Here is a 25,144-nt window from a genome sequence, read left to right as displayed (position 1 = left end):
CGGACTGTTCGGCGAGCGCTCCGCTCTTCGCCAGCGGGGCGAGGAAGTTGCGGGGAGAACGTTCTCCCACATCTCGTCCAGTCCGGCTTCGCAGTTTGCCCTTGCCCTAACGTGGGCGAACATTCGCTCGAAACCTTGCTGGTGAGTCGGACGACCTCGATTCCTTAGGGCATTTAATTGGTAGCTGGCGTTATTGTTGTTGTAGCAATAAATGCCTATTTGTACGTCAGCCAGAGTGTCGTTCCTTTGATACCTCAGAGCAAGGCCCGTCATGGTCGGCGTGCGCTTAGTAGCGTACGCGATCACGGTGTGGGGTCCGGGCGGCTTTGAACTGAGTCAGCTGTGATTAAATGGGGGAAAACGAATTATCTCCTCCGTCTAAAACCCTACAGAAGACAGGCCAGGAAATCTACTATGCGAATTCCTTCGGTCTTGTCGGGGTCAAGTAAATATCTCCATCCGTCAGCAGTACATGTGACTAAGCTTCACGACCGGATAATGTGCACGATCATCAGTGTATGCCGCACCTGACGTAGTACTTCGCCCAGGACTTGTAGTAGGGGCCTCCAGGCTCACCCTTGAGGACCCCTTCTCCCTCCAGCTTGTTGCTAGTCTTCATCCATGCGGGGCTGCTCCACGAACTTCCGAAGAACCAGATGGGATCGCTCGACAGAGACATGGCCTTCTTGATGTACGGGATCTGCGAAGCAGTCGAAGTTAGTTCTGCTGAGCGGATTTCTGCGATAATAAAATGGTTTGCTTGCCCAGCTGTGGCAGTGCGAAAAGAAATTGGCCACTTAGCAGGAGTGCGTTTGCGTATCTCAAAGGCGTTATTAGCCGATAAGGAAAGTAGCAGACAGCGCTGTGAAAGCTAGGAATGCGCTCTTAAGGTCCACCGTCCAAAGAAAGTGAGCTGTCCCACGTACTCATGCATACCAAGCCGATGCATATAGGCTGCTGTCTTCTCGTGAAAACATTCCTTTAACTGCGCTATTCTCGGTGTTGGACTTTGCTTACTGGGCCATTAATGTCCACACGGGACACAAAAACGCACGAAGTGCATTTCTTTGAACAGACACTAGTCAAAGCTGCCGTAATAGAGGAGTGAAAATACAGGAGAGGCTTCATGCAACCCGGATGCATTGTAAAAACCGTGGCATGTGTCATTGCTAAGCCTACTTTTATGGCAAATAGCTTTGGCCTAATGGCAGCCAGCGCGCACGGGCCATTGTCGCCGCGGGCAACCGAGAGGCAAGGGAGAGGAGGGATTTGCCTCACGTAGATTGCGACCGAATATTCTGATCGCTGGACGACTCCACAAACGTCACGGCCACTCATTCAAAGTTTCTTTTCTCCATGGCTGCCGTCATTGATAAAGAAAATGGTGACTTTAGAACACATCGAGGATATGTGCTCTATGAAGGCTAACGAATTGAAGGCCTTATATTCATTTCGAAATCATAGCATATTTCTGTTCGGTGTTAATTTATACGTGCACTGCCAACACTGCCACCAATTTAGCCGCAATCGTCCATTGGAATGAACTGCGCTTAACCTTCGATTGTTGTTAAAAGTAAACCTTGACGGCACTAAGGGCAAAGCAGAAAGAGAGGAACGCTAATACCGTCGACGTAAAGCGCATCCTCTTAGCTTGACGCTCTGTAGTGTACGACGAAATGTTGTTTGGGGCGATGATAAGCAAAGAGGTGACGTGTAAATACGTAACCAAGAGGTATGTTCCAACCAGTGAGCCAAGATCTACCTGTGTAGCAAGCTAAGGCTCCAATGGTGTGTGAAATCTGGTCATAATGTAGCACAGAGCCAACACATGAGACATTTAGTGAGCAGCCTATTATCAAGAGCGACCAAGTAAGCAGCCAACTACTGCAGTTCGCGCAAGTAGAGCCAAACTTTTTTCTTAATTTTGCAGATCGCTCTTAAGACCTAGTTATCGACGGAGTGTTTGGTTGTTGCCTTTTGTTTTTGATTTTTCAGTACCTTGAGATCGACGTCTTCCGGAGCAAGCGTGAAGTTGGACAAGCTCAAGTCTCCGGGCGAGTCGTCGTAGGTGTACTTTCTCTCTGAGAAGTCGGTGCTTGCCAAAGGAATTCTTCCTATGGTGTATTCGAGCCCTGCCGCAAGAAGGCTGTATTAGAGATTCCTCGTCTGATTGTAACGCAACTGCGAAGACTTTACCAGGACAGTTATTTAGACGCTTATGGCAGCATGCGTGAGCTGACCAGCAAAAAAAAGTCAAACAAAAAAGAAATAAGCATGCAAGCTCCAGAACGTATCAGTGCAAGTTAAACAAACAGACATCATCACTTTTACTGTATTTTATGGCTTTCAGATATACTTTCTGCTCCAAATTTTCTTGTTCGTTTGCTTTTGATAGTGAGCCTTAATGACTAGCGATATACGTAGTCACCTCAGAACATCAAATGTGGTGGCAGAGATTTCATCATACAATTTTGATTTTGACAAATAATATCATGAGTTCCGGCGACAAGTGAAGAAAAAATACGCTATGCCAAACAAAGCCTAGCGTGTGCAGGAAATGCTGTTTTAAACTAAAGCGCAGACAAGTGAAACACAAGCGAACTACCGATATCTTATCAAACTGCTCGCCCTTATGCTCAACAGGTGACAGCCTTGAATTAATTAGATGGGGAAGAGAGTATTTCCCATTCAAAGGTCCCTTGCATCGTTTAGATTACCTTGTTTTGAGTAGTACGACTTCAGGATGTCATCTTGCATGTTGCTGGGAAGGGACTTGACATTGATTCCAGTTGCATCGGTGAAAGCACCGCCAAAGCCAAACACCTTCTGGTACGTCTTCGAAGAGTTGACTATGAGCACCGAATCATTTTCGTTTGTGGAACCTGTTCAGAGGAGAAACGATGGAGAAACTTGTAAAGTGCACGTCACAAAAGTACTTTAGGACTTTATAACAAAGAACTGGGCGTCGACATCGGGCTGCTCCACGTCTGCTCCGCAGAAGTCTGAACCAAAAATGTTGTGAATTTGCTTGTGGCGCACTTTCAAAAGCAGCGGGGCGAATGTCTACCTTTTTTTTGCCATAAAACACTTTTTTTGGACTACAGCTTCCATCTGTTCCACAACTATTCAAAAATTTGCCCACGAAGCTTGATTCTGATCTGTAGAGTGAAAAGCAAGAAATGCTTTTAATGAAGCACTGGTGCAGCGTGCGTCTCGAAGAACTGCCCGCGAAAGAACTCTCCGAAGCGCGCTTAATGCGCTTGGCAGCGACTGACCCGAATATGGGTACCTTCTTTGGAGGAATCATTTTATCCATTTTGCAATGCATGCGAGCACTGCTGCACTGTAGGCAGGTTATTTTGTTTCAATGAATATCGATTGATTAGGCCATGACATGTTCGTAACATGTTCGTATCTAATCAATTAATGCTCCCTAATATGCTTGAAGGGCGTGTTCACCTGTACAGATAACTTGACCTCAATATCAGTGACCCTGCGGCTTAGCTTTATGAAAACTATGTATAAATTCAGATGAAACGAACAGCACAGCAAAGCTCGTTCAAAATCGCCCTTTTACCGCATGAAATATTAAATCTTGTGGAGCAATTATTAATTGCATAAAAAGTAATCTTGAAGCGAGTTTTGACGCTTTGTTGAAAACATCTGTTCTCATACTCATAACCCAGCATCTTGAGTCCGTTTCGCTGAAACCGCCCACCTAGTAAAGCTAACATTCTGTGAGGAGGTAACAGATTATTTGAGCACCCTACCTGAACCAATTAATGAGTCATTTAGTGTGCGCATGTTTCACAAAAGATTTGGTATTTTTCAAGCAAATAAATAAAGTTTTAACGTATATTGTCATACCGGAAGAGTAAAGTGGACATTTTTGGTAGAGAGCTTTTCTACTTATCTACCGCAAGTTAGTACATTGCTTGCAGAGTTGAATACTAGGGGCTTTTCACGGCTCATCTAATGCACAAATATCTAGAAATCTGTGTTATCTTAGGAACAATTGTTTTCCTAATCATGTGCACTAACTTTCCCCTTCTGTTTATAACGCTGCAAAAATCTGCGTGAGAATAAAGAGTTTTCCTGAGAGGCAAGCGACGCTAATATGCACCTACCCTGAAAATTCAATTCAATTTGGACAAGGGGTTCAAGTCCTCACCTTTTAGATCCGCACCCGCATTTAAATTACCCAACTACGAGCAATAAACGTGCACCATGGTGTTGAGTTGCCCCAGAGACACACGCTCAAAACCGAGAAGAGGCAACAGATATCAGAGCGTCTCCAAAGGCACGCACTGCAGCAGCGATGAGCCCAGAAATATCAAATGCTGTGTTGTGTTGGGTTTAATGGCGCATGAGCATATAAGGCTATCATGCGCCAAGCTCCACAGAAATATACACTACCGGGAGAAATTAAAGCAAACTGAATGAAAACAACTAAGTATTAAAAAATAAAATGAGGATCTAGTTTTTTAACGACCTCAGACACAATGTAATTGCAAATCGAAGCAGTATGTACAATGATGGAACTGAAGGAACTGACCGGACATCCTACCGAATGGTATTGTGGTCTTGGCGAACCGAAGGCCGGCCTTGTTACTTTCAAAGGCAACCGCCGCTCCACTGGGTGGTGGACCGATGTCGCCGACAAAGTCGCAGTACGTCGCGTTGCAGACGCACACGACGCTGCCTCGGCCATAATCCCTGCGCTGGCATTCGGGCGAAGCTGCTGTGGTTGGGAATGCGTGCTTGTTAGTGCGTATGCAGACTGCAGCATCTTACTCCCAGGCGAAAATCTTTTGGCACATTGCCATCATCATCACAAGAAGAGAGTAAATACGCTTGTTAGCTTTCCATACACAAGTGACTTTTTTTTAGTAAAAATTCAGCTGATCTCCTAGTTTTGTTAGAATTATCCGAATTTCCTAACGGCTGAGACATATTTACACGTATTATATTTATACGGAAACATACTATATGTATACGGAGTGGTAAAGGGAGCGTTTCTTTACATTAATAGGCACTTTTGTACGAAACGCCCACGTCTGGCATTTTTTGAGCATAACCCTGATTCTTATCAGGCGCCATTTTATGTCGATGAGAGCCCGAAAAGGATCTTCGCTTAGCCCATGAACCTCGTGTTATTTTAGTGCAGCAGAAAACAATGCATTGCAAGCTCTTGGACCATTCATGAAAATTGAGAACAAAGGATTATGCTTGACACGTTTTGCTCGCGAAAATATGAACAATGGGCCTGCGAACGACAGCAGGTGAGATTAAATAATTTTGTTAAATAATGCGCTTCTCTGTCTAAGTGACATTTTACTCGCGGCGGCTAAGTAAGCAGCAGGTTTCTCACTCGCATTTTATTCCATATTCTGTCGGGCATGTATTTACTATGAGACAGATCCCGTTGTTGGCCATTTTGAAGGTATATTGACCAATACCGCTAACCGCCAAAGAAATCATGAAGTAGACTGAGTCCTTCCTTCGGCTGTAAATTTCTTTTTTCCTGCATTCTGAGTATCAGCCAGATTTTATTCTTACGGCTTGATTTTCGCTGACTGACGCTATCATTGCGCAGTTGTGCCGGGGATGTGTTAAAAAGGTACTGTAGAGCTAGTACGCATACGATCCTGTTATGTCGTCAATTCTGATGCCCATCGGAGGACCCCGCTAGTCTGGTGGGCGACTTTGGCCGGCATGTCCCCGCCCCTCTCCTGCTTGCGTGTGTGTATGTTAAGTTCTGTGGCAGACGCCGTGGAAGGGAGCTTTTCTTTAACTACCGAGAAAGCTTCACCAGCTGGCCTCTACATAGGTAAACTGGCTTTCCTTTGAAGCATATCTTAAAATAAACAATAACCCTTATATCAACCACGAAGCAGCCATGGCAAGCTGATCAAAAAGAAAACAGAAAGATAATGTACTTACGTACCACTTGTACCTCAAGTTTACTGTGCGCAGTTCACTCACATCTTTTAGCGGGAACTTCTGCACCGACCTCAGATACCGAAATCGTCATAAAGTGTTAAGAATAAATGGTTCAATGCTGATAATTGAGAAACATGGTTTCCATTTTCATGTTTTTTACGTGAAGAGACTGTATTTTACCGCACCTTCAATGCAATGGTAGAATCGATACGGTCCGACGATGCGACACAGATCACGAAGCTCAGGTCTGATTATTTTTAGCTGCGTGAGGCGGCTGGTTATAGGCGTCCGGCATTCCTAAAAGATGTCCCAGATCTTAGTCGATTATGTTCGGTTTTATATGGCGCATTTAAGAGGCGGAGGCTCTCACGCGCCAAACACGGGGTTAAATATATACATCCTTTGCCAAAAGCCTTCGGGCCACTTCTGACTCCCAACCGGGGCTGCAGTCCTTAAACACCAAGAGAACATAAAAGTTGAGAACTGGCGTGACCGTTCCTCTGGGGCAGAGACTGAGAACTTTAAAGGTGCTATAAGCTCTCTGCAAAACACCTGAAAAGCCAGCCATGTGGCCAAATGTGGACAGTAGGTGTGAGACAAGTCAGGGAGCTCAACCGCAATACAGGTATAAAAACAAAGCGACGCCTAGCTGTAGCTGTTAAGTTCAGGAGGCCATGCTTTAATAGAGCTTGAATGCAAGAATAGAGCCTCTCTTCTGTCACTTCGTTTCTTCCTGCGTTTGTCTGTCTGCGCTGTGAACCCCTGTCAGTATACTAAGAAGACAGCTGGGCACGAGTAAATTGGCTGAAAAGCACCAGCCGAAGTCTAATTTCGCTTCTTGCAGCCTGCTGCTCGCTGTTCAAGCATTCTACACATTAATGATGCCGACTATTCAGACACACAAATAAGAACACCGCTTTTAGGATGCACAAGTGTCTAAAACACGGATAGACAAGGGCGCTTTACTGAGCGCACGTATATTTCACATTCGCTGCAACATGCCTGCAATCATTGTCTTCAATGATCTCTAAGTGCTCTGCGCGCATGTCACGGAGTGGATCTTTTCAGTTTGGCAGGAATTATAGAAGCACTCACCTGATATTAGCGCGGCAAGCGTAGCAAAAGCGATGAGTAGGCGGTTGTCCATGTGTCACGATGCTTTCAAGCAGGAACCTCGAAAGCGAGCAGCCCAGCCTTGTTGAACGGGACGGTGTAATCAGAAAACTGCCTACTCTTATCCTATACACGAGAGGCCTGGCCAGACGCACGCACGGGAAGATAAGATCACAATTCCTTCCGACTTGGCTTTATCATGGCTATGCGGAGGTAAAGGCAGTGATCAGCGTTACTCATGTTCCAGTCAGTGAAAAACGAAGTTCAGACCAATCATGGCTTGCCACCAGGTCGGAAGAGCTCATCTGTATCAGAGACGTATTTGCTCGACCGAAGTTCGCCGAAATAAAGGGTTGCTGCATGTTTTGTGGTGACAAGCTAGTAAGTATTGCTGAGCACACCTTCAAAATGAAAAGCTCTCTGTTGCGTACGCAGCTCTTGTAGAACAAGCAGCGTTAAGCAGACTCCTGCGGTGTGGCGTAGAATGCGAAGTGGTCTTAATGACGATTTGAGCGGTAACTGCCTCACTTGCAGTGCACCATGTGCTTTATCCGTCATAACCACTGTCTGATAGTGATTGGCACAGGCAGGGGCCTATTGGTTTACATTCTTTTTCTGGCTGCCCCACCATACTTTTTGTCTGATAGTGATGTGAAAGATACGACATGGAGGGGAGGGTGCCCACAAGTATGCCGTTTCCTCGCTCCCGCAAGCTTGCCGAAAAGGTCTGGAAGGCATCGCCTCGTGACCTTTGTTTAGAGAAAATAAGATATTCTTGAAAATTAGAACGCGCGACTCTTGCCTAATACTTCTACGGTGGATATGTGTCGTTTCACAGCTGTTCCTGGGCAGCACCGAGATCAAACCGAGATCCTGTCCACAGCGAAGCATATGCGCCTCGCGCTGCTTTCATCCGCTTCGAGTGGAGGTGCGCACTCATCCACGATCACGTGAACACCCCGTGCACGCAGCTCGAGCCTCGGGTAACCTTCGTCAGCGCGTGGGGCGCGATTTCGTAACTCACCTCCTGATGCTTCCAAAAGCCTCTCAGATGCCGCACATAGGCGGGTAAAATTGGTAAGTTGGTGAATTAGTTTTTGGAGAAAGGAAATGGCGCGGTATCTGTCTCACATATCGGCGGACACCTGAACCGCGCCGTAAGGGAAGGGATAAAGGAGGGAGTGAAAGAAGAAATGAAAAAAGAGGTGCCGTAGTGGAGGGCTTCGGAATAATTTCGACCACCTGGGGATTTTTAACGTGCACTGACATCGCACAGCACACGGTTACCTTAGCGTTTCGCCTCCATCGAAACGCGGCCGCCGCGGTTGGGTTCGAACCCGGGAACTCCGGATCAGTAGCTGAGCGTCCTAACCACTGAGCCACCGCGGCGAGTCATAGGCGGAAGGCCAGAGAGTAATTTAAATAATTAGTGGTTTTCGAGGAAAGGAATGGCGCAGTAACTCTCTCACTTCTCAGTGGCGCCTGGTGTTGCTCAACCGCGCCATGGTGAGGAGAGTGGGAGTGAAAGAAGAAAGGGAAAAAGAAATGCCGTAGCGGAGGGCTTCAGGGCAGTGCGAGAAAGTTGCAACACAGCACACACACGCACACACGCCGCCTGGTGATAAAGTACCAAAATAAAAAAATGTCTTAGCGACGCTTTGCGCTCGCTCGTATAGCTTACCTCGAGGCACGAGCACCCTGGCGGCTCTACCCGCTGCGGCGGTTCAGTGGTTAAGGCACTCGGCTACCGAGCAGCCGCAGTACTCGGGCTCAAAACCGACCGTGGCGGCTGCGCTTCGCTGGAGGCGAAACGCAAAAAGGCGACCGTGTGCTGTGCGACGTCAGTGCACGTTAAAGATCGCCCGGCACAGTTCATCTGGTACAGATATCTGTCCTAACCAAACCTCTTTCTTGTTCGACGGACGGCAGACAAAGACGCACTCATATAATGCTGTGTTTATTTCCTAGATTAGGTTTGGTTTTTGCAGAAACAAAGAGAGGAAAGTGAGCAGTCCTGTAAAAAGGTGGCTCGAATGCAGATGCCCTTGGCTGGCCTCGCTTCTACCACCACACAAAGGTGTTGATCGAACGTGGCGTGAGGGTCCTCGCGTAGCTGCTACCACTTGATGCTTCCTTCACTTGCACGCTGCGTTCAGCATTAGTGCTGCGACACAATACAGTCAAGAGAAGAACAGCGTTTCTGAGAATCAAACTAATATGCATACACGGAGTGACAACAACAAAACGCACCAAAGCACTCAGCTAGCGCAAGCACCGATATTGGGCAAGTTGATGGTGCCTCCTGAGATGAACAAAGGTGTTAGAGCACTGTAATTTTCGAAAGTTTTCCTCGTAAGCCAGTAACGTATTGTCTCGTATTTAGCACCCCCGATCCTTTTCTTGATGGCAGCTCCATGCTTGTATCGTTTAAGCGGTTTTCCTCTTTTTCAGTGCACATTAAGTGTTACCAGCTGTTCCAGTCTTGCTGTGACGTAAGTCATTTTTCGTGCGTTACGCTGCAAATGTAGTGCGACCTCCCGCTTTGTCTGATGAGCTTTTCTGAAGCAGGGGACTTCTGTCGTATTTTCTAATGGCACAGTAGAACGCGCTACGAGGAGCTTCAGAAATATATTTGCCTACTAGTCGCCCCCCCCCCCCCCCCGGCCTAGAAAATAATAATAATAAAAAACACCTTTCTTCTCAGATGCTCGCATATCGCGTGTGCTGGCTGAGCCCCGACTTCCTCGTATTGAAGTATACGCTGACGAGGATACCCGAGTTGAGAAAGGACATATTCGAACGCCACCAGAGCTCCAAAAGAAAAAAAGAAACAAATACAATGCCCGGTTTTAGTGTCAGTGAGCTCTCTCTTTCATAGCGTACCGAGGTGTTCATTGTAAAGCGCCATTACGTTGGGCGCTACAGACACCGTTGAACTTGGGATCACAAAGTGCTGGGAACGTGCGAACTCCAAGGCTGCCTTGTGGGACAAAAAAATAGAGAGATAGAAAATATCGCTGTCTGTATAACTCAATATTCTGAATCACTGTTACAATTTCAACGCGGGCTCTGCACTGCGTGTAGGTACAGTAAGATGGCATCTTGCATTTGGACCTTCCTACGGCTACAACGACAACGTGCTATGGTGCATGGAAGCATCGCTCTTTTCGCTTCGCCATTACCACACAAAGCCCTGGCTACTGTGTCAACATTGCGACAATATTTCGCACTGAATGCTAATGAAATTTTGTTCTAGAAAATTGAAAATTGGTTTTTGGGGAAAGGAACTGGCGCAGTACCTGTCCCACATCTCAAACGTCGTCACTAGTGCGCAGGATTCTGCTACAATAGAGGGAAATAAAAATTCTGGGTTGTCTTGGAAACGTTCGCGCTTATTCATGAAGCACACGAGCTACGTAAGCAAGAAGGAGACACAGCTGCGTAGTGCTTTTCTCACGGCACTGCAGTGACCCCGACAAGGACTCTGCCACGAAGTTCTCGCCAACTTACGGGTTGAGGACGACCACCACCGTGCTGCCTTGCGGAGTCTTGAATGCTCCGTACTCCAGACGTCTGACGTTGCCGCCATCGTCTCTGGATGCGACGCGCAGGCTTCCACGGGACAAGAACTTCCTGGTGGTGCAAAAGCAAGCAATGCGTGAAGGAAAATGCGTTGCGGAGTTCAAGAGCGGTAGTTTCCACATTCGTCGCAATTTCTGTCAGTAAAAAAAAAAAGACGATTATTCGCGGCTCCCTGTTTGTATCGGGTAGAGATTGCTGTCAAGGTTAGCGCGAGTGCCAATCATAATATTAGTTCCTTCTCAAGTGTTCTGCGCTATGAACGTGTCACTTTTTGCGTACTGTCAGTTCCTGTCCGCAATTCGTTCTGGTTTGCGCAATACAGGTCCCTTTGATAAGTTGCCTATTCGGTGGCTAATGACAGTACATAACTGCCATCGACCAGATAGGTTGCTGCAACAACGAGCAGGCAACGGTGCGCAACTCATCTGTTAAGAAACGGTGAGGATGAAACTTTACGGAACGGTTCAAGAGGTGCCAATGTAAGCTTTGCAAGGCGCTACCAAAAGAGATACATTTTTTCAAGAAAGTGAAAAGTAGAGCCAGAAATCAGATGTTTTTTTTATTTTTGCCGCAAACACTGGCAGCGCATGTGTCAGCCCTGCCTCGGTATAGCATCACTAGGGAAAGAAATAGACTTTAAGATCGACTCCTGTAGCGTTATGGTAAAGCACAAGTAAGAACCGAAACTAATTGCGGAATGACAAGTATGCATAAGACGGTCTGAGTGCACAATAAAATCAGTAGTAAATCAGCGCCTGTCCCGTCTGCGCGTTTCTTCTTGGTGTCTCCATGTTTAGCTTGTTGCACGGCACGTACTCCAAGGAGTCTGCTAAAACAACGTTAAAAAAGCGAAGCGATTGTTGCATCGTTAGTGTGAACATGTAGTGGTCCTAGCGCAAAATATTGAAAGAACTGGACGCCGTTAAAAAGCTTCCGTTGTTTTTACAACACCCGTATTCTTTTTTTCTCCCCTGGAAATGAGGTCGAGTCATTCAGAACGGGTGTTTCTTGGTATGCTTACGTGAAGTGCGCCAGCGCATAGTACATGGGCTGCTTGTAGAACTCCTGAGCGTCGGCGTTGACAATGATGGGCGAATCGACGAAGTTCTGCACCCAGTTTGGCCCGCCCTGCCTGTCCAGAGCCAAGTTCCAGTCCACCCAACCCGTCACCCAGTGCTGGAGATCCTGTGGACAAGAAGACCGTGTCGAAAACAACGTATTTTGAGTTGGCTTCCTAGAGACATATCTTTGCAGCTGTCCTCAAAGCTTTCCTCAAGTGTAGGCGCCGTTTTGTTACTCGGGACCGGCGCTGCGGATACCTGCCTAAGTAGTGAGAAAAGCATCCTAGTATTAACTCGTTATTGACAAAGCAGCGTCGCATTCATTGGCACGTGAGACCGGACACTGCCTTACGTTCCACTGCATCCTCTGGAACTGCACAGACAGTGTGACTCTAACCAATAAACTGGTGGGGTTCATGCCCCGCTCCACCCATCCTTTCCTTTCGGCAACGAATGTCGAAACAAATATCTTGCCGGCCCAGCAGTTACACTCAACCAAAATGGCTCCTTGCATGTCATCATCATCATCATAACCAGCAGCAGCAGTCCAAATGCGTCCATGCAGGCAAAGTCCTCTCCCGCTCACCTAAAATTATACGTCATAGCACCTCCCTTTGAAGATATTTATAAAGTTTTTCTGAACTGAAGATATTTATACTCTTGTGAAAACTAGATGTCAGCTCTATGTTCTGCCAAGTTGTATGTATTGCGCGACGGCGGATCACTTGGCATAGCCCAGCTATCACAGCATGGTTCTGTAAGCAATGTATTTCAGGAAGACATTTGTACCTTAACTTTTTTCCTATCTTGTTGCTACCTCAAGGTTCGCGTGCCGACGACGTGACCCAGTACAGCTGCAACGGAAACAGGAGAAGTGTAAAACTACATTTACCGCTCTGAAACTTATCGCTGCTGAGCAGTGGCTACTAGGAAAATTTCTTCGAGGTGAGCTGGTCTTGAATGAAAGTAGCCAATTTCGGACAATCTAGAATAACTTCCTTTACACTCATTTTATAACGGACCACTCATCTTCCTACCACTGTCTGCTGAATAGTTTATCGAGGGCCTCGGTTTCTTGAAGCCTTCACGCCATGAGAAGGGTCTCGCATAGCTGTCGCCTTCACCGTTTGGTCAGATTCCTACATGGCACTCGTGGTAATACAGGACGTTATATGTCCGCCGCTGTGGACGAGGCTGGCGCTAGCGAACTCTGTGAAGGTTAGATCGCATGCAACATAAATACCCCCGGAAGTAGAAGATTGGAGAGCTGCCGCCGCCGCAGCTTAGTTGGTAGAGCACAGCACGCGACATACGGAGGTCATGGGTTCTGATCCCACCGGGGAAAATTTGTTGTTCTTCTTTTACTTTATAAGCAATTATCATTCAGCCAGAAAAGTATTACGCTACAAATTTTCCATTGGTCAACGCCACAAACTAGTAGAAAATTATAGAAATATTCCCCTACTTCTTAGATGCTATAGAAAAGCCAGGTAAGAGAAAAGATCTGCTCGACACTCGTCAACGCGCGCTGTTCCAACCTCGAGGATGTCGTGGGAGTAGTTCTCGGCGCGGTCCCAGCTTCCCAGCTCCACCTTCTCCTTGATCCAAGGTTTGTCGCCCATGCAAGCTTCGGTGGCCAGGATGAACTTGTCGGGGAAGGCGTCGTGCGTCTCGTCCAGTCTGCTGGCGTTCGTCACCGAGTCCGTGTACCAGTGGACGGCGACGCCGGCGACGTACTTGGCCGCATCGGCGTCACTCAGGACCTGCGGGAAGAGATCACGGAGGCAGGGATGGAAAGAAGAAGCATGTATCGTATATCGGGTACATAGCTGGACGTATAACTAAGCGATGAAATGCTTATGTTGCGTGTTACGCCGCATATACGCCGCGTGTTACGCCGCATGGCAACTAGCCGCGATTGTCACTGCTCTATATTACGCCATTTTAACGTACACCACTGCCGACTACCTCCTAGTTCACACCACTCGTCATTCCACCTTCTCGTTAGTCATTTGTAGCTCAGGTCAAGCTGCCTGCCGAGATACCCGGTCATAACAGACGAAACCGCAATGTTCATGCCTACAGCCAGGCCGGAATGAAACGCGAACAACGCCTGTGATAAAAACAAAATATTTTGCTTGTATACTTTCAGCTGCAGTATACAAATGGCCTGATTCGTGTTTTCGGGTAAAAGGTCTGCAAAAGGCCAACATATTCAAAAACTGGTTGTAAAGAAATATCTCGCTGCAAAGTAGAAAAGTGCGACACATGCATGTTCGCTTTTCATTCTGTCCCGATCGTGCGTGTGTGCTGGCATCAGGAAAGCTAAGTGTCATGCCTCTCGGTCGCTGCGTAGCCGAGTTTAGCCCCAGAAACACCAGCTGAGCCGCCAAGTTTGCTCGAGCAGGACATCTTGACAGCACACCCACGATGTGCAGATCTGAGCAGAAAACGCAGGAGTCGCAAGTTCGGTTTTTTTTCGACCCACCTGACCAAATTCTTGGTTGTGCCCCCCCACCCCACCCCCCACCCCTTCCTCTGTTGCGATATGTACAGGGTGGTCCACAGATGCGCATTAAAACAAAGTGGCAGACAGCGCTTCCCCAGCTTCAGGTGCTTTTGCGTTGCCGAAACCCCGACTCGCGAGGATCAAAACTGAAGCTACCGCATATAACATTCGCGGTGGCAGCACTCGATCGAGTAGAACTGCAGCCTGTAACTGGGACTTTTCGGAGCATACGTGCACTAGTTGTGCTGCTAACTGGAGCAGCAACATATGAGGAAGTTGCTATACTTCTACAAAATAAGGCATCGTGCGCGTTCAGCAAGGACCGTGTCCAGCACACATGAGACTGGTGAAACGCATGAGCCTTGTAACTTACCACTTTGGCCCATAATGGTAGGAACAATCGCTGATCGTCCATGATCATGAGAGCGAGCTTGTCAGGACCGTAGCCAGCCTTTTCAAGAGCGGGACCTAAGTCCAGCTTGATGAAGTCGCGCTGGCTTTCAGGCGTAAAACCCATGCACTGGAAGGCATAGTTGGGGTCGAATCCAGCCGTCGGTTCGTTTTCAGCCGTCACGCCCCAAAATTCGATGCCGTTGCGCTCGTATTCTTGCAGGAACCTGCAAGTGAAAAAAATAGGCGTTCATGTAGTGCAAGCCATCTAAAATCAGCACGGATCTGTATCAGCATGATCAGCTTGCTGTATTAGACCGCAGACGCCTGTACGTCATATGAATTTATATCGCTTAAATAGATAATGAATTTTTACATGCCAGAGGGACACATCAGGCAAAACGGCGGCCATATGTAAGACGTCCAGATTAATTTGAACCACTTTTTCAAAAGACACCAAGATGTTAGTGCACGAATGCTTTAGCATTTTCCCTGCAATAAATGGCCGGAATAGAACCTTCTGATCTCGTGGTCTTCTGCCGAACGCCATAGCGATTTGCCCAGTGGTATAAATTGCAGGGGTGGGGGTCTTAAATCGCCAGCAGTCTTAAGTCGCCGTAAGTCTTAAGTCGCCAGCAGTGAGTTCGTCTTTATAGTGCAGAGCGTCTCATGCTTTTTCAAGGAAGTCCCCCATATCGTCCCAGTGCACAAGGCCGACGGAGAATATCTGCACAAGTTGCTTAAAGATGTCACATGCGGGCTGTAAAATATTGGCTGAAGGGTCTTGTGGGCATAAAGGATAACCATTCTGTGAGCAGAAAGGCAACGTCTCTGGTTGCATCGCCGCCAACAATTGGATTTGCATTTGCGTACCCCTTTGATGCATCAAGACCGCTCTTTCTTGAAATAGATCCAGGTCAAACGCATAAGGAACAACAGGCTCAATGAAAGAAAAGATCAACTGTGTTTTTACTTCCCCGAACTCAGTGAAAATTCCAGTCAGCCACCACGCATATTTTCTGCGTCTTTTGCTACAATCAGAGAAGCTTACAAGCTGGAGTGTGATCAACTTTTCAAGTAGAAGTACACTCTATCAAGAAAAGCTTGTACCCGTCTAGACTTGACGAATGGAAAAGGTTGAGCTTTCCTTGCAGGCTTTTAATGATTTCCTGCCACAAGCCCTTCGTTCTTTTGAGGAAAAACACAGCTTGCTGCTTCCCAAAGGGGCTGCAAGTTTCCCTGATATTGTCGTGATGTGGGGGAAAATAGTGAGCGTCAAGACCCCATGCGAAGAAAAGCAGCTCAGGCACTAATTACAAGAACCAGTTTTTCCTCCAGAGGATGATATGAAGGTGGCTATTCTGTGCAAAATTCTAGACTGTCTAGATTCGTGGAAAGAGACGGATCGGCGTGCTGACCGAGGAAACGCACACATATCTGCATCAAACACCGCTCGGGCTTGCTGAACTCAGCAGGTATTGCTTCGGTTAACTGCAGGTTCCCTGCGTACTGCTAGGCAAGTTTCAGACGGACAACTTAGAAAAACGCTGTGTGAAACACAGTTTCACGAAACACAATTTCACACATTTATTATACGAGGGATGTCAAGGATAATAGCGATTAATTGCAACGCCGTTAGGAAACCCTAGATGAAAGCACGCTGCCCGTTCATTAGGTTGTCAGATTCTAAATATTTATTATATTCCTGTAAACTTCATGTTATGACCTTTTACGGCAGTACTGTGAGCTCTTACTACTCCTTTTTACTGTGCTACGGCTCCGCAACTTCACCGGTACTTTGTGTCAGTGCAAAGTTATTCTTCGTCGTACTCGTCATCATCATGATTATCATGTTGTTGTTGTTGTTGTTGCATAGCTCTCAAATTTGGCCGCACCTGACGAAGTAGTCGGCCCATGTCTTGTAGTATTTCCCTCCAGGATGCCCGATGAGCCAGCCGCCGTGGTTGAGCCTTCCGTTGTTTTTCATCCATGCAGGGCCGCTCCAGGGACTGGCGAACATCCACACCGGATGCTTCGAAATTTGTAACGCCCGCTTGACGTGAGGTATCTGTATGCAGAGGGAGCTGTGCTTGTCACCTCGACATCATCACTTCCTGTATCACCAATGCACATTCATCCCTAACTGTTTGTCCCCTCTGCCAAAGGATCGCATCTAATCACACCTAGTTAAATTTCCAGTATTTATTTTGTTTTTAGCCATCCCTCTCAGAAAATATTCTAATCCACTGCATTCGATGTTGGAACTCACCTTTAACTGAAAATCTTCTTCGGCGAGTGAGAAGTTGGCCAGGGAGAAGTCGCCCGGTGTGTCAGCATACGTGTACTGCCTCACGGAGAAGTCACAGCTGGCCATCGGAACTCGACCGATGTTGTAGGACAGCCCTGCGCGATCCGGTAAAACAGACGGAAACGAGTGCTGTTGGTCTTGGATTGCTTTAGCGTCACGCGTTCAGTAACGAGCTCAATACGCACCTTTGTCAGAGTAATATGACTGAATAATATTTTCCTGCATGTTGTCTGGAAGGGAGTTGATGTTGATGCCTGCAGCATCAGTAAAGGCTCCTCCAAACCCGAAAATTTTCTGGTAAGTCTTCGACGTATCCACGATTATGGTTAGAGTGTCGTCTTGGCTCTGAGGAGGGTCTGAAGAACAGGGAAAAGTTTTTAGAGAGAAGTTGAAGAAAATAGAAAATAACACAAAATGTTATCTGGAACCTGGAAACCTGGAAAACGAGAGACAACGAAATACAGTAAAAGGAACAAGCGAACAAGCGCATGAAGTCAATTGTTTCAGTAAAGTTTTATTCATTTTTCGCCCTATTCAAGCACCTGCTTAGGCTTTGGGAGAAAGGCACTTCATAATTTCAGTGTGTCGTCAATACTTCGTTTCTCTACGCAGTGCCATCAAAGGACAATGGAAATAAAGTAATAAAAATCTTTCGCGTGAACAGAACATCAGATTCGCGTGACATTTTCATAACGATTTACCACTGGAACTTAGTCGCCATTAATTCTGCGCTCCCATTATGACCTAGACCTCCATCCCAGCATCTGTACATCAGGACTGCAGACTGCTGGGCAAGTTGATGCACGTTGACAACACGTGAAAGAGAACACACAGTGGGCCTGTGTGTTTTCTTTCATGTCTTGTAGTCTCAGCGCCCGTGCAATCAAGAATGTGTACATTTTGTTGTACGCTGGCGAGCACCCCTCGCGATAAAATCAGGACCTGCATCTTGTGTTGTCCGTCATGCATGCTATCGGCGCTAGAAATAAACGCATCAATGAGAACACCACCACGTGGCAATATTTGTGATTTTTTCTACCAGCGTTACGTATCATGTGAATGTTGCTGTCTGGCAATGTGCAGCAACACTGTAATCCGGACGAAATGGAGCGCGCGGCAGGGGCCTCGAGCGTGTACCTGACGGCGCCCTGAACTGGCCAGTTGTCTTGGCAAACCTGAGCCCAGCTTTGTTGCTTTCAAAAACCAGGACCTGTCCATGCGGCGCCGGGTCTAGGTCTCCAAGGTAGTCGCAGTAGGAAACGTTGCAGACGCAGACCACGCTGCCTTTGCCGTAGTCTCTGGGTTGGCATTGTGACCAGGCGCCTGGATTCAAGAGCAAAGTGGCTCCAGTGGTATCATGTGGCGTTGCTTCTTCCAGAAGCTACGCAAGACCCGCATTCAATATACCCTACACGAATTTCAGTGAGCCGCAGCCAAATATCAGTGGACGGGCGTACAGTCTTGGTAAAAAGTCTTAAGGCCACAGCGTTCGGCTGCAGCGAAATGAATTCTCCTGGAATGCTCCGTGTAGCCGGTCATTCAAAACACAAGTCAAGCTGGAAGCTTCTCTACCGCAAAAAAAAATCTCCTATCGTTTCAAGGTCATTCGGTCTATAATATTGCCGGAATGGCTCTGTTACGCGGTTGAAGCAAAAATTCTTGCGCCTTAAGACTTTTTACCACGACTGTATATTTAAGTATAAGTGAATGAACGAAAGAAAGAATCCCTGAACAGAAACAATGAATGAATGGATGAATGGGTAGTCTGTATATGACGTGATAAGCCTACGAATAGGATCCTCAAGTCAAGGTCTGTAACAGAAAACTACCGCTGAGCAAGGGCGCCAGCACTGAAAACCGCAAAGTGGCAGGCTGTTATAAACATTCGGAAATAGTCACAGAGCATGGCTCCGTGTTATCGTCTCTTTATTTGGTGCTCTTTACCTCTCTGTTCTAAATATTTCAATGCGACCGCATTAGGAGTGACACCTGCCAACCGCGGCAGGTGGTAATTACGAGGATTCCTCTCTTATCACCTGTCAAGATTGGCAGGTGCAGAAAAGAAAATTGCACTCTCCACTTGTAGGGGAGTCTAAGGGACAGGAAGGAGGCGCCGAGCTAATAATGACTCAGCAAAATTGTAAAAAACTTAGAGTCACTAAAAAATGAATAAAAGGAGTGAATTCGAATAGAAATGGCACAATAATGGAACAGAATCAGAATTAGATTATAATCAGAATTGAATTTTAATCGGAAAAATTAAACATTCCTAAGAATGACTCAGAAAAACTACAGATGTCTAATAATGACTGAGCAGAATTAAAGACGCCCTACAACACCACGGCAAAAGATAAAGTTGCCGAAGAGGAGCTTGCTTCGGGCTCGTCGTGAAAATGAATTCAGGGCATCTTTAACGTGTATCTCATTACTGCATAACCGGAGTAGAAAAGGCCAATGATTTCTTCTCATGATTTCAATTGATCGCCCTAACTTTTTCAATCGTGTTCCCGACTTGAAATATTTGCCCCGCGTTCCAAAAAGATCCATCCGGCAACTGACGAAACGCTCACCTTCGACGAAGACGGCAACGATGATGAGTACGAAGCCCCACATATAGCTATCTTATGACGTACGCTTACGCCGACTTTAACTCTTCCTTCTCTTTCTAATGTGTTAGGGCGGTACGTTATGGCACATCCTACGCCGCAACGATTTACGGTAGTGCCACCCACTAGTTGCTTTCTTTCCTCGGCTGTAGCTGTCCTCTACTGTAAAGCTGCGATCTCAAAATATCACCTTTGCTCATACGCCACTCACTCGCTGAGAGAGATAAACTCGACTAGATAAGGCAGTCCAGCAGACCTTGTCAGAAGCTTTCCAAAAGCGCTTCTCAACAAGCCGCGATACCGTAACGGGTATGCCGAGAAATTTGATACCAGCTCGACCGGTCGTGCAAAAGTCATCCGTTTCAAGTTCCTCCACCCACTACTCTCCCGAAAAGAAAAAAAAGAGAGAGAGGGAAAGAGAGAGGAGTTGAGGGACGGAAAAAAGAAAGGCTAGAGGAACTGATGATTGCTGAGTCCAGCTTTTTGTTCTCTCTTCGTTCACAGCACGTTGTGAGGGGCGGGACGTATGTGCCATGATGCAGTGGTAGCGGGAACATACGCGTATAGTTACAAGTTCTTGAACTGGCGCAGTGCGTAGCAGGCAGGCAACACTAAAACACGTTCCTTTTTTTTTTTTCGGCTGCAGTGGTTCGACTTGTGTGAGTATCCAAGCTCAGGCCAGGTTTAAACGGAGAACTGCCGCCTGTGGCGACATGTTGACTGAACGATAAGGCTCGTACCGATAACAACAATAGTGCTGGGCTGCGCTTGGAGCCACGTCCTCCGTAACGCGTACCTTCGAAGCAGCTGTTTTCTGCGAGCGCGGACTGCATGCGGTGAGCGAAGCCTCCGGATATGTTTGAAAGCTGTGTCAATTCGCACCTGTTTGCCGTGCCTTGCCAAAAGAGGATTATGCAGGCACCACGGACAAGAAGAGCTTCGATGGACATGTTCGAGCGATAGCCCCGTCGGCGTCAACAGTTCCCCACGCGCGAGTCCACGCCCGGCCGCTATGTGGCTGGTGTCTCGCTGGTTCTGACAGTGCTGATGCGTGAAGTTTAAAAGTGCGCGTGACAGTCGTACCCTCTTTCTAGATCGCTACAGCGAATGGACTGCAAAGACAGCAGGTCGCCTGACGACGTGAGGATCTTGTCAGTGCTGCCGTCCTGAAATCAGAAAGTGTTGTGAGCGCCCACATAATTATGATTTTATATTAGAATATATTCATTTGCAAAAACAGATATGGCATATCGTGTTTTTGGTGGACTTCTGATGCGAAAACATGCGGAGTATGCGGCCGGTGTTGTGGTCATATTGTTTATGTGCCTGATTTTTTACTACGAAAACGAAGACATTGCGCTGAAGTTTGGATACTCGACAGAGCCACGTGCGCGCGAAGGAGGCTTCGTCGTCCCGAACATCGTGCACTTCGTGAGACTCGGAAATGCACCGCTGTCCTTCGTCGAGGTCGTGTGCATTCGGGCGGCCTGGCTGCACCAGAGTCCGGACGTAATGTTTATACACTGCGACAACTGCAGCGCGACAGTGCGGAGCCCCAACTGGAAGCACATCAAGGATATCCCGCGGCTCGTAGTTACCCTTGTCAAGGCACCGGGAACGGTGTTCGGCAGAAAGGAACAGGATGTTTCTGACAGTGTAAGGATAGATATACTCATAAAGTACGGAGGGATATACCTGGACAGCGACACCTTCGTCGTGGCCAGCATGGACGACTACCGGCGCCACGAGCTGTCGATAGGGTGGCCATCTGGCGAGAACATTCGCACACAGATCATCGTCGCCAGCAGAGAATCCCGGTGCCTTCGCCTCTGGCACGACTCGCTCCGCTGGTACCGGCTAGACCTGTTGCGGTACAAGACGGGTCGGCTCCCGAGCGAGGACATTGATGGACCGAAACCCGGCCGGGTGCGCCGCGTCCCCTGGGACTTTGGTGTGCACGAATCTGTCACCCATGTTCTCTACAAAGAGTGCAACGACGCTTGGATGGACTACACTGCCATTAATTTGTTCTGGCGGTACCGGCGAGCCGGCGAGAGAGAACAAGTGAGCTTTGACACCGTGGCGGGATACAAGACGAACTTTGGCCAAATGGCGAGGCTGGTGCTAGCGGGGACAACAAAGCCTGAAGAGTTTGAAGTGAGAAACATCACGTCGCTGAATGCGAACAGTATGGTGAACTCTCCACGTGGATGTTCATAGCCTAGGATCTCGTGCGGTAGACCAAGACAGCGCTTTTTTGTTATTGTTGTTGTTGTTCAAACAAAGTCCGGCGAATGTCCTATTCAGATTGGTACGCTCTGAAGACAAACTGTGACATCAAACGGGTTATGGAAGATATCTCAAAGAGGACGTCTATTATACCTGAATTCTTTAATAACGCCAGTGGTACGTCCGAAACTAGGCTGTTTTGAAATACCTGTAAATATCTACGATGTTATTGCTTGCTTAAACTGTGCTGGAGCCTTCATTGCAACTCGAACTGTCGTGTACAGTGGATCTCGATGCCGAAGGTAATGGAAAGGTTTGCGGTTCAGTTTAGATCATAACGCGACTTGTTCGCCAGCGTTCGTAGTTAAAATTAGTGGGCAAGAAATGCAACGCTGTAAATTTTCTGTTGCCTTGAATTGATGCTCCTAGGTTTAATGTTAACTGTTTACTTTGTATTGATATAGTAATGCAAACAACCATAAAATATCACAACATTCAAACAAGCCAATCCTATACAACCACCCGGCCGCATGGTCTCTATTGTGACGATGTTCTTTCGTCTGTTTTACACGTTGATTTGAACTGTTTTTTTCATTCATCCGTGGTTGTAGTGAAAGATTCTTACAAAGTTTCTTGTTTCTCATGTGTCTTCTTGAGATGCTTTGATGAGGGACCGCTTTCGTAAAACATTCCAATGTAGAACTTTGTTGTCTAGTGTCTGAGCGTTTTTGAAGTTTGTGATCGCAAATATATTAAAAAAGCCTTTATGGAAGAGAAGCTTGTGCTCTCAGGGAGCGCTTATGGTAAAACAAAATGGCGTAGTATCGCAAAACTGTCTACTCTGCTGCCGAAGGAACTCAAGAGCGCTTAAAAAAAAACGTAGCAGTAGCGAACATAAGGTCTGCACAGCTACCGTCCAAAAATAATCGCTCCGGAAGAGGGTGAAATGTAAGACTTTTTTTACTTAGTCCCTGTCTGACATCAGCAGCAGTTGTTCTCTATTAGCTATGATCTTGTAGGGCAAGTGCAGAATAGCTACTGTACATAATCTCCTCTGACAATATATAGCCTAGCTCATTTGCTGGATTCCAGTGTTGCAGGTCAGTGAGTTTGTGCAGCTGAGTATCAGTAGTCCAGATGGTGCAAGCCAGCCGTCGAGCCTTCATGGGACGCGAAGATGGGCAAAACTAGCTGCCCATCACCAAGTTATCTTGAAGTTCTCTGAAAAGGGGCCATTAAATTTTAATGTAGATCATCATGGTCATCGGCCAGACTACGCCCACTACAGGACAAAGGCCTCTCCACAATCTCTCCAATTATCCCTGTCTTGTCCCAACCGTGGCTACCTTATCCCTGCAAACTTCTTAATGTCACCCGCCCACCTAACTTTCTGCCGCCCCCTGCTACGCTTGCCTTCTCTTGGAATCCAATTCGTCACGCTTAAGGACGGTCGGTTATCTTGCCTTCGCAGTACATGCCCTGCTCAAGTCCATCCCTTCCTCTTGATTTCGACTTGAATGTCATTAACCCGCGTTTGTTCTCTCACCCACTCTGTTCTCTTCATCTCACTTAACGTTACAGCTATCATTTTCTTTTCCATAGCTCGCTGCGCTGTCCTCACTCGAAGTTTAACCCTTTTCATTACCCTCTACGTTTCTGCCTCAGTGCTGCAGTATACAGCGGTTATATATTTTCCTCTTGAGAGATATAGGTAAACTGCCATTGATGATCTGAGAGTAGCTGCCTAATGCGCTCCACCCCATTCTTATTCCTTTAGTTATTTCACTCTCATGGTCCGGATCTGCAGTCACTAGCTGCCATTAGTAACCGTATTACCTTACCACTTCCAGCGCCTCGCTACTAATCGCTAAATTCTGTTCCTTTCCGAGACTGTTGAACATTACTCTAGTTTCTGCATATTAATTTTTAGACCCATCGTTCTGCTTGCCTGTCTAAGTCATTGATTATGCTTTGCAACTCATTGCCTAAGTGTTTTAGCAAGACAAATGTCAACAGCGAATCGCAGATTACTAAGATATTCTCAATTAACTCTTATTCGCATCGGTTCCCAATCCAGTCCTGTGAACACCTCCTGTAAACCGGTGGTGTATTAATATTTGTAGAAATCGTGTCTCCGTGCCTGACAGCTTTCTTTGATGGAATTTTATTGCTGTCTTTACGGATGACTAAGTTGACAGTGCAGCCGTTAAAGTTATGTAGATGGTTGTGAATTAGCATTTTGCACGAAGAACTGCGTTCTGTTCGAATGCTGTAATAATACATACTGCGTTCGGGGTCCATAAAATGCTCATTGACTTGCGAACAATTGTATTTTGTGCGAACTGCACAAAGTGCATAAGTGTGCCAGGCCTAATAAATAGGGGGTACGGTCCAGAGTGAAAGTCCATTAGTTTTCCTTGTCGTCCTTAATAACTTTTAGGAGGGCACTATTTCATTGACAATTAAGTGTGTGCAGCTGGTTTATTTGCTGCACCTGTCTATCTGACTTCTACGCAGTGGAAGTAGTAACAATTGGGCAGTGAAATATGGTAGTAAAGTTAAAATGATTCGCAAGATGTAGAAACGTTTGTAGCACCATGTAAGAAAAATTCAAAGCTAGTTACTATTGTTGCTGACTTATCTGATATTGTTCAAAAATTTGCTCTTTTTTTTTGCTGTTGGGAACGGAAATTGGCCTGCCTCTAGTACTAGCAGTGGGCAGCCAGGAAGATTTCTAACTCGAATTTTCCATTAAGCGTATTTAACAAAACGTCGGCCTTGATCGCGCTTAGTTGCTCTTTATTTCTTGTTTATTCCATGTTTAGCGTGTTTTTCCTTAAAAACTGCAATGGTTGTTTTAGCTGACAATTTTTGGAGAGTCGCACAATTTTCAATGGTGATATTTTTCTAAAAGCAAATCAACAGAATTTGAGCATGTAAGAGCCAGTATCTGGTGAAACAGGAGTTCACGTGAGTTTTCTTGACAGAAAAAAAATCTGTCTTCACACTTAGCTACTTTTTGGTTGCTTTATTCTTTTTGTCTTATTTTAGTGAACCTAGAGAAGCTCAATTCAATGGCCTTTTATAGAATTCATTGGAAAGGATGGCAGCATTTGGACGCATGCATGCAAGAAAATTCTGCATCCAGCGGCAGTCAATGGCACGTTGTGTTAAACTGTAAAGTTAGGCGTGGAAACTGTACTGTCATCTGCTCAGCGTCTATTGTGGACTGATCTTTCTCGTGTTTCACACTATGAAAAGAAAAAGGATTTTCTCAGTAACGAAAATATATTTTAGACTTACACCTGACTCTTCTTGCAGAATCATTACCTCTCTTTCATTCATTCGTAACTGCTGAGAGACCTGCTTAGTTTTGTTCTCATTACATACCCAACAATTCTGG

General features: G+C 46.6%; 1 protein-coding gene across 1 annotated transcript in view; it reads right to left on the bottom strand.

Annotated features, from left to right (window-relative positions):
* The window catches only part of LOC144124398 (uncharacterized), a 29,057-nt gene extending 9,341 nt beyond the window's left edge, over positions 1-19,716 (bottom strand). Inside the window, exons 1-15 of the mRNA XM_077657024.1 lie at positions 19,477-19,716; positions 18,044-18,229; positions 17,092-17,262; positions 16,868-17,001; positions 16,494-16,666; positions 14,582-14,825; positions 13,238-13,462; positions 11,660-11,823; positions 10,567-10,689; positions 9,122-9,220; positions 7,039-7,091; positions 4,556-4,741; positions 2,718-2,882; positions 1,999-2,132; positions 528-700 (exon numbers count right to left, since the gene is read on the bottom strand). Of these exons, the coding sequence (XP_077513150.1) occupies positions 528-700; positions 1,999-2,132; positions 2,718-2,882; positions 4,556-4,741; positions 7,039-7,091; positions 9,122-9,220; positions 10,567-10,689; positions 11,660-11,823; positions 13,238-13,462; positions 14,582-14,825; positions 16,494-16,666; positions 16,868-17,001; positions 17,092-17,262; positions 18,044-18,229; positions 19,477-19,519 (2,273 nt within the window). The 5' untranslated portion in view covers positions 19,520-19,716. The remainder of the gene's footprint in view (positions 1-527; positions 701-1,998; positions 2,133-2,717; positions 2,883-4,555; positions 4,742-7,038; positions 7,092-9,121; positions 9,221-10,566; positions 10,690-11,659; positions 11,824-13,237; positions 13,463-14,581; positions 14,826-16,493; positions 16,667-16,867; positions 17,002-17,091; positions 17,263-18,043; positions 18,230-19,476) is intronic.
* Positions 19,717-25,144: the final 5,428 nt, after the last annotated feature.

This window comes from Amblyomma americanum, chromosome 3, assembly GCF_052857255.1.
Source record: "Amblyomma americanum isolate KBUSLIRL-KWMA chromosome 3, ASM5285725v1, whole genome shotgun sequence".
In the NCBI taxonomy this organism is placed as follows: Eukaryota; Metazoa; Arthropoda; class Arachnida; order Ixodida; family Ixodidae; genus Amblyomma; species Amblyomma americanum.
Note: the sequence above shows the minus strand (reverse complement) of the source record. Positions and strands in the feature narration are given on the sequence as shown.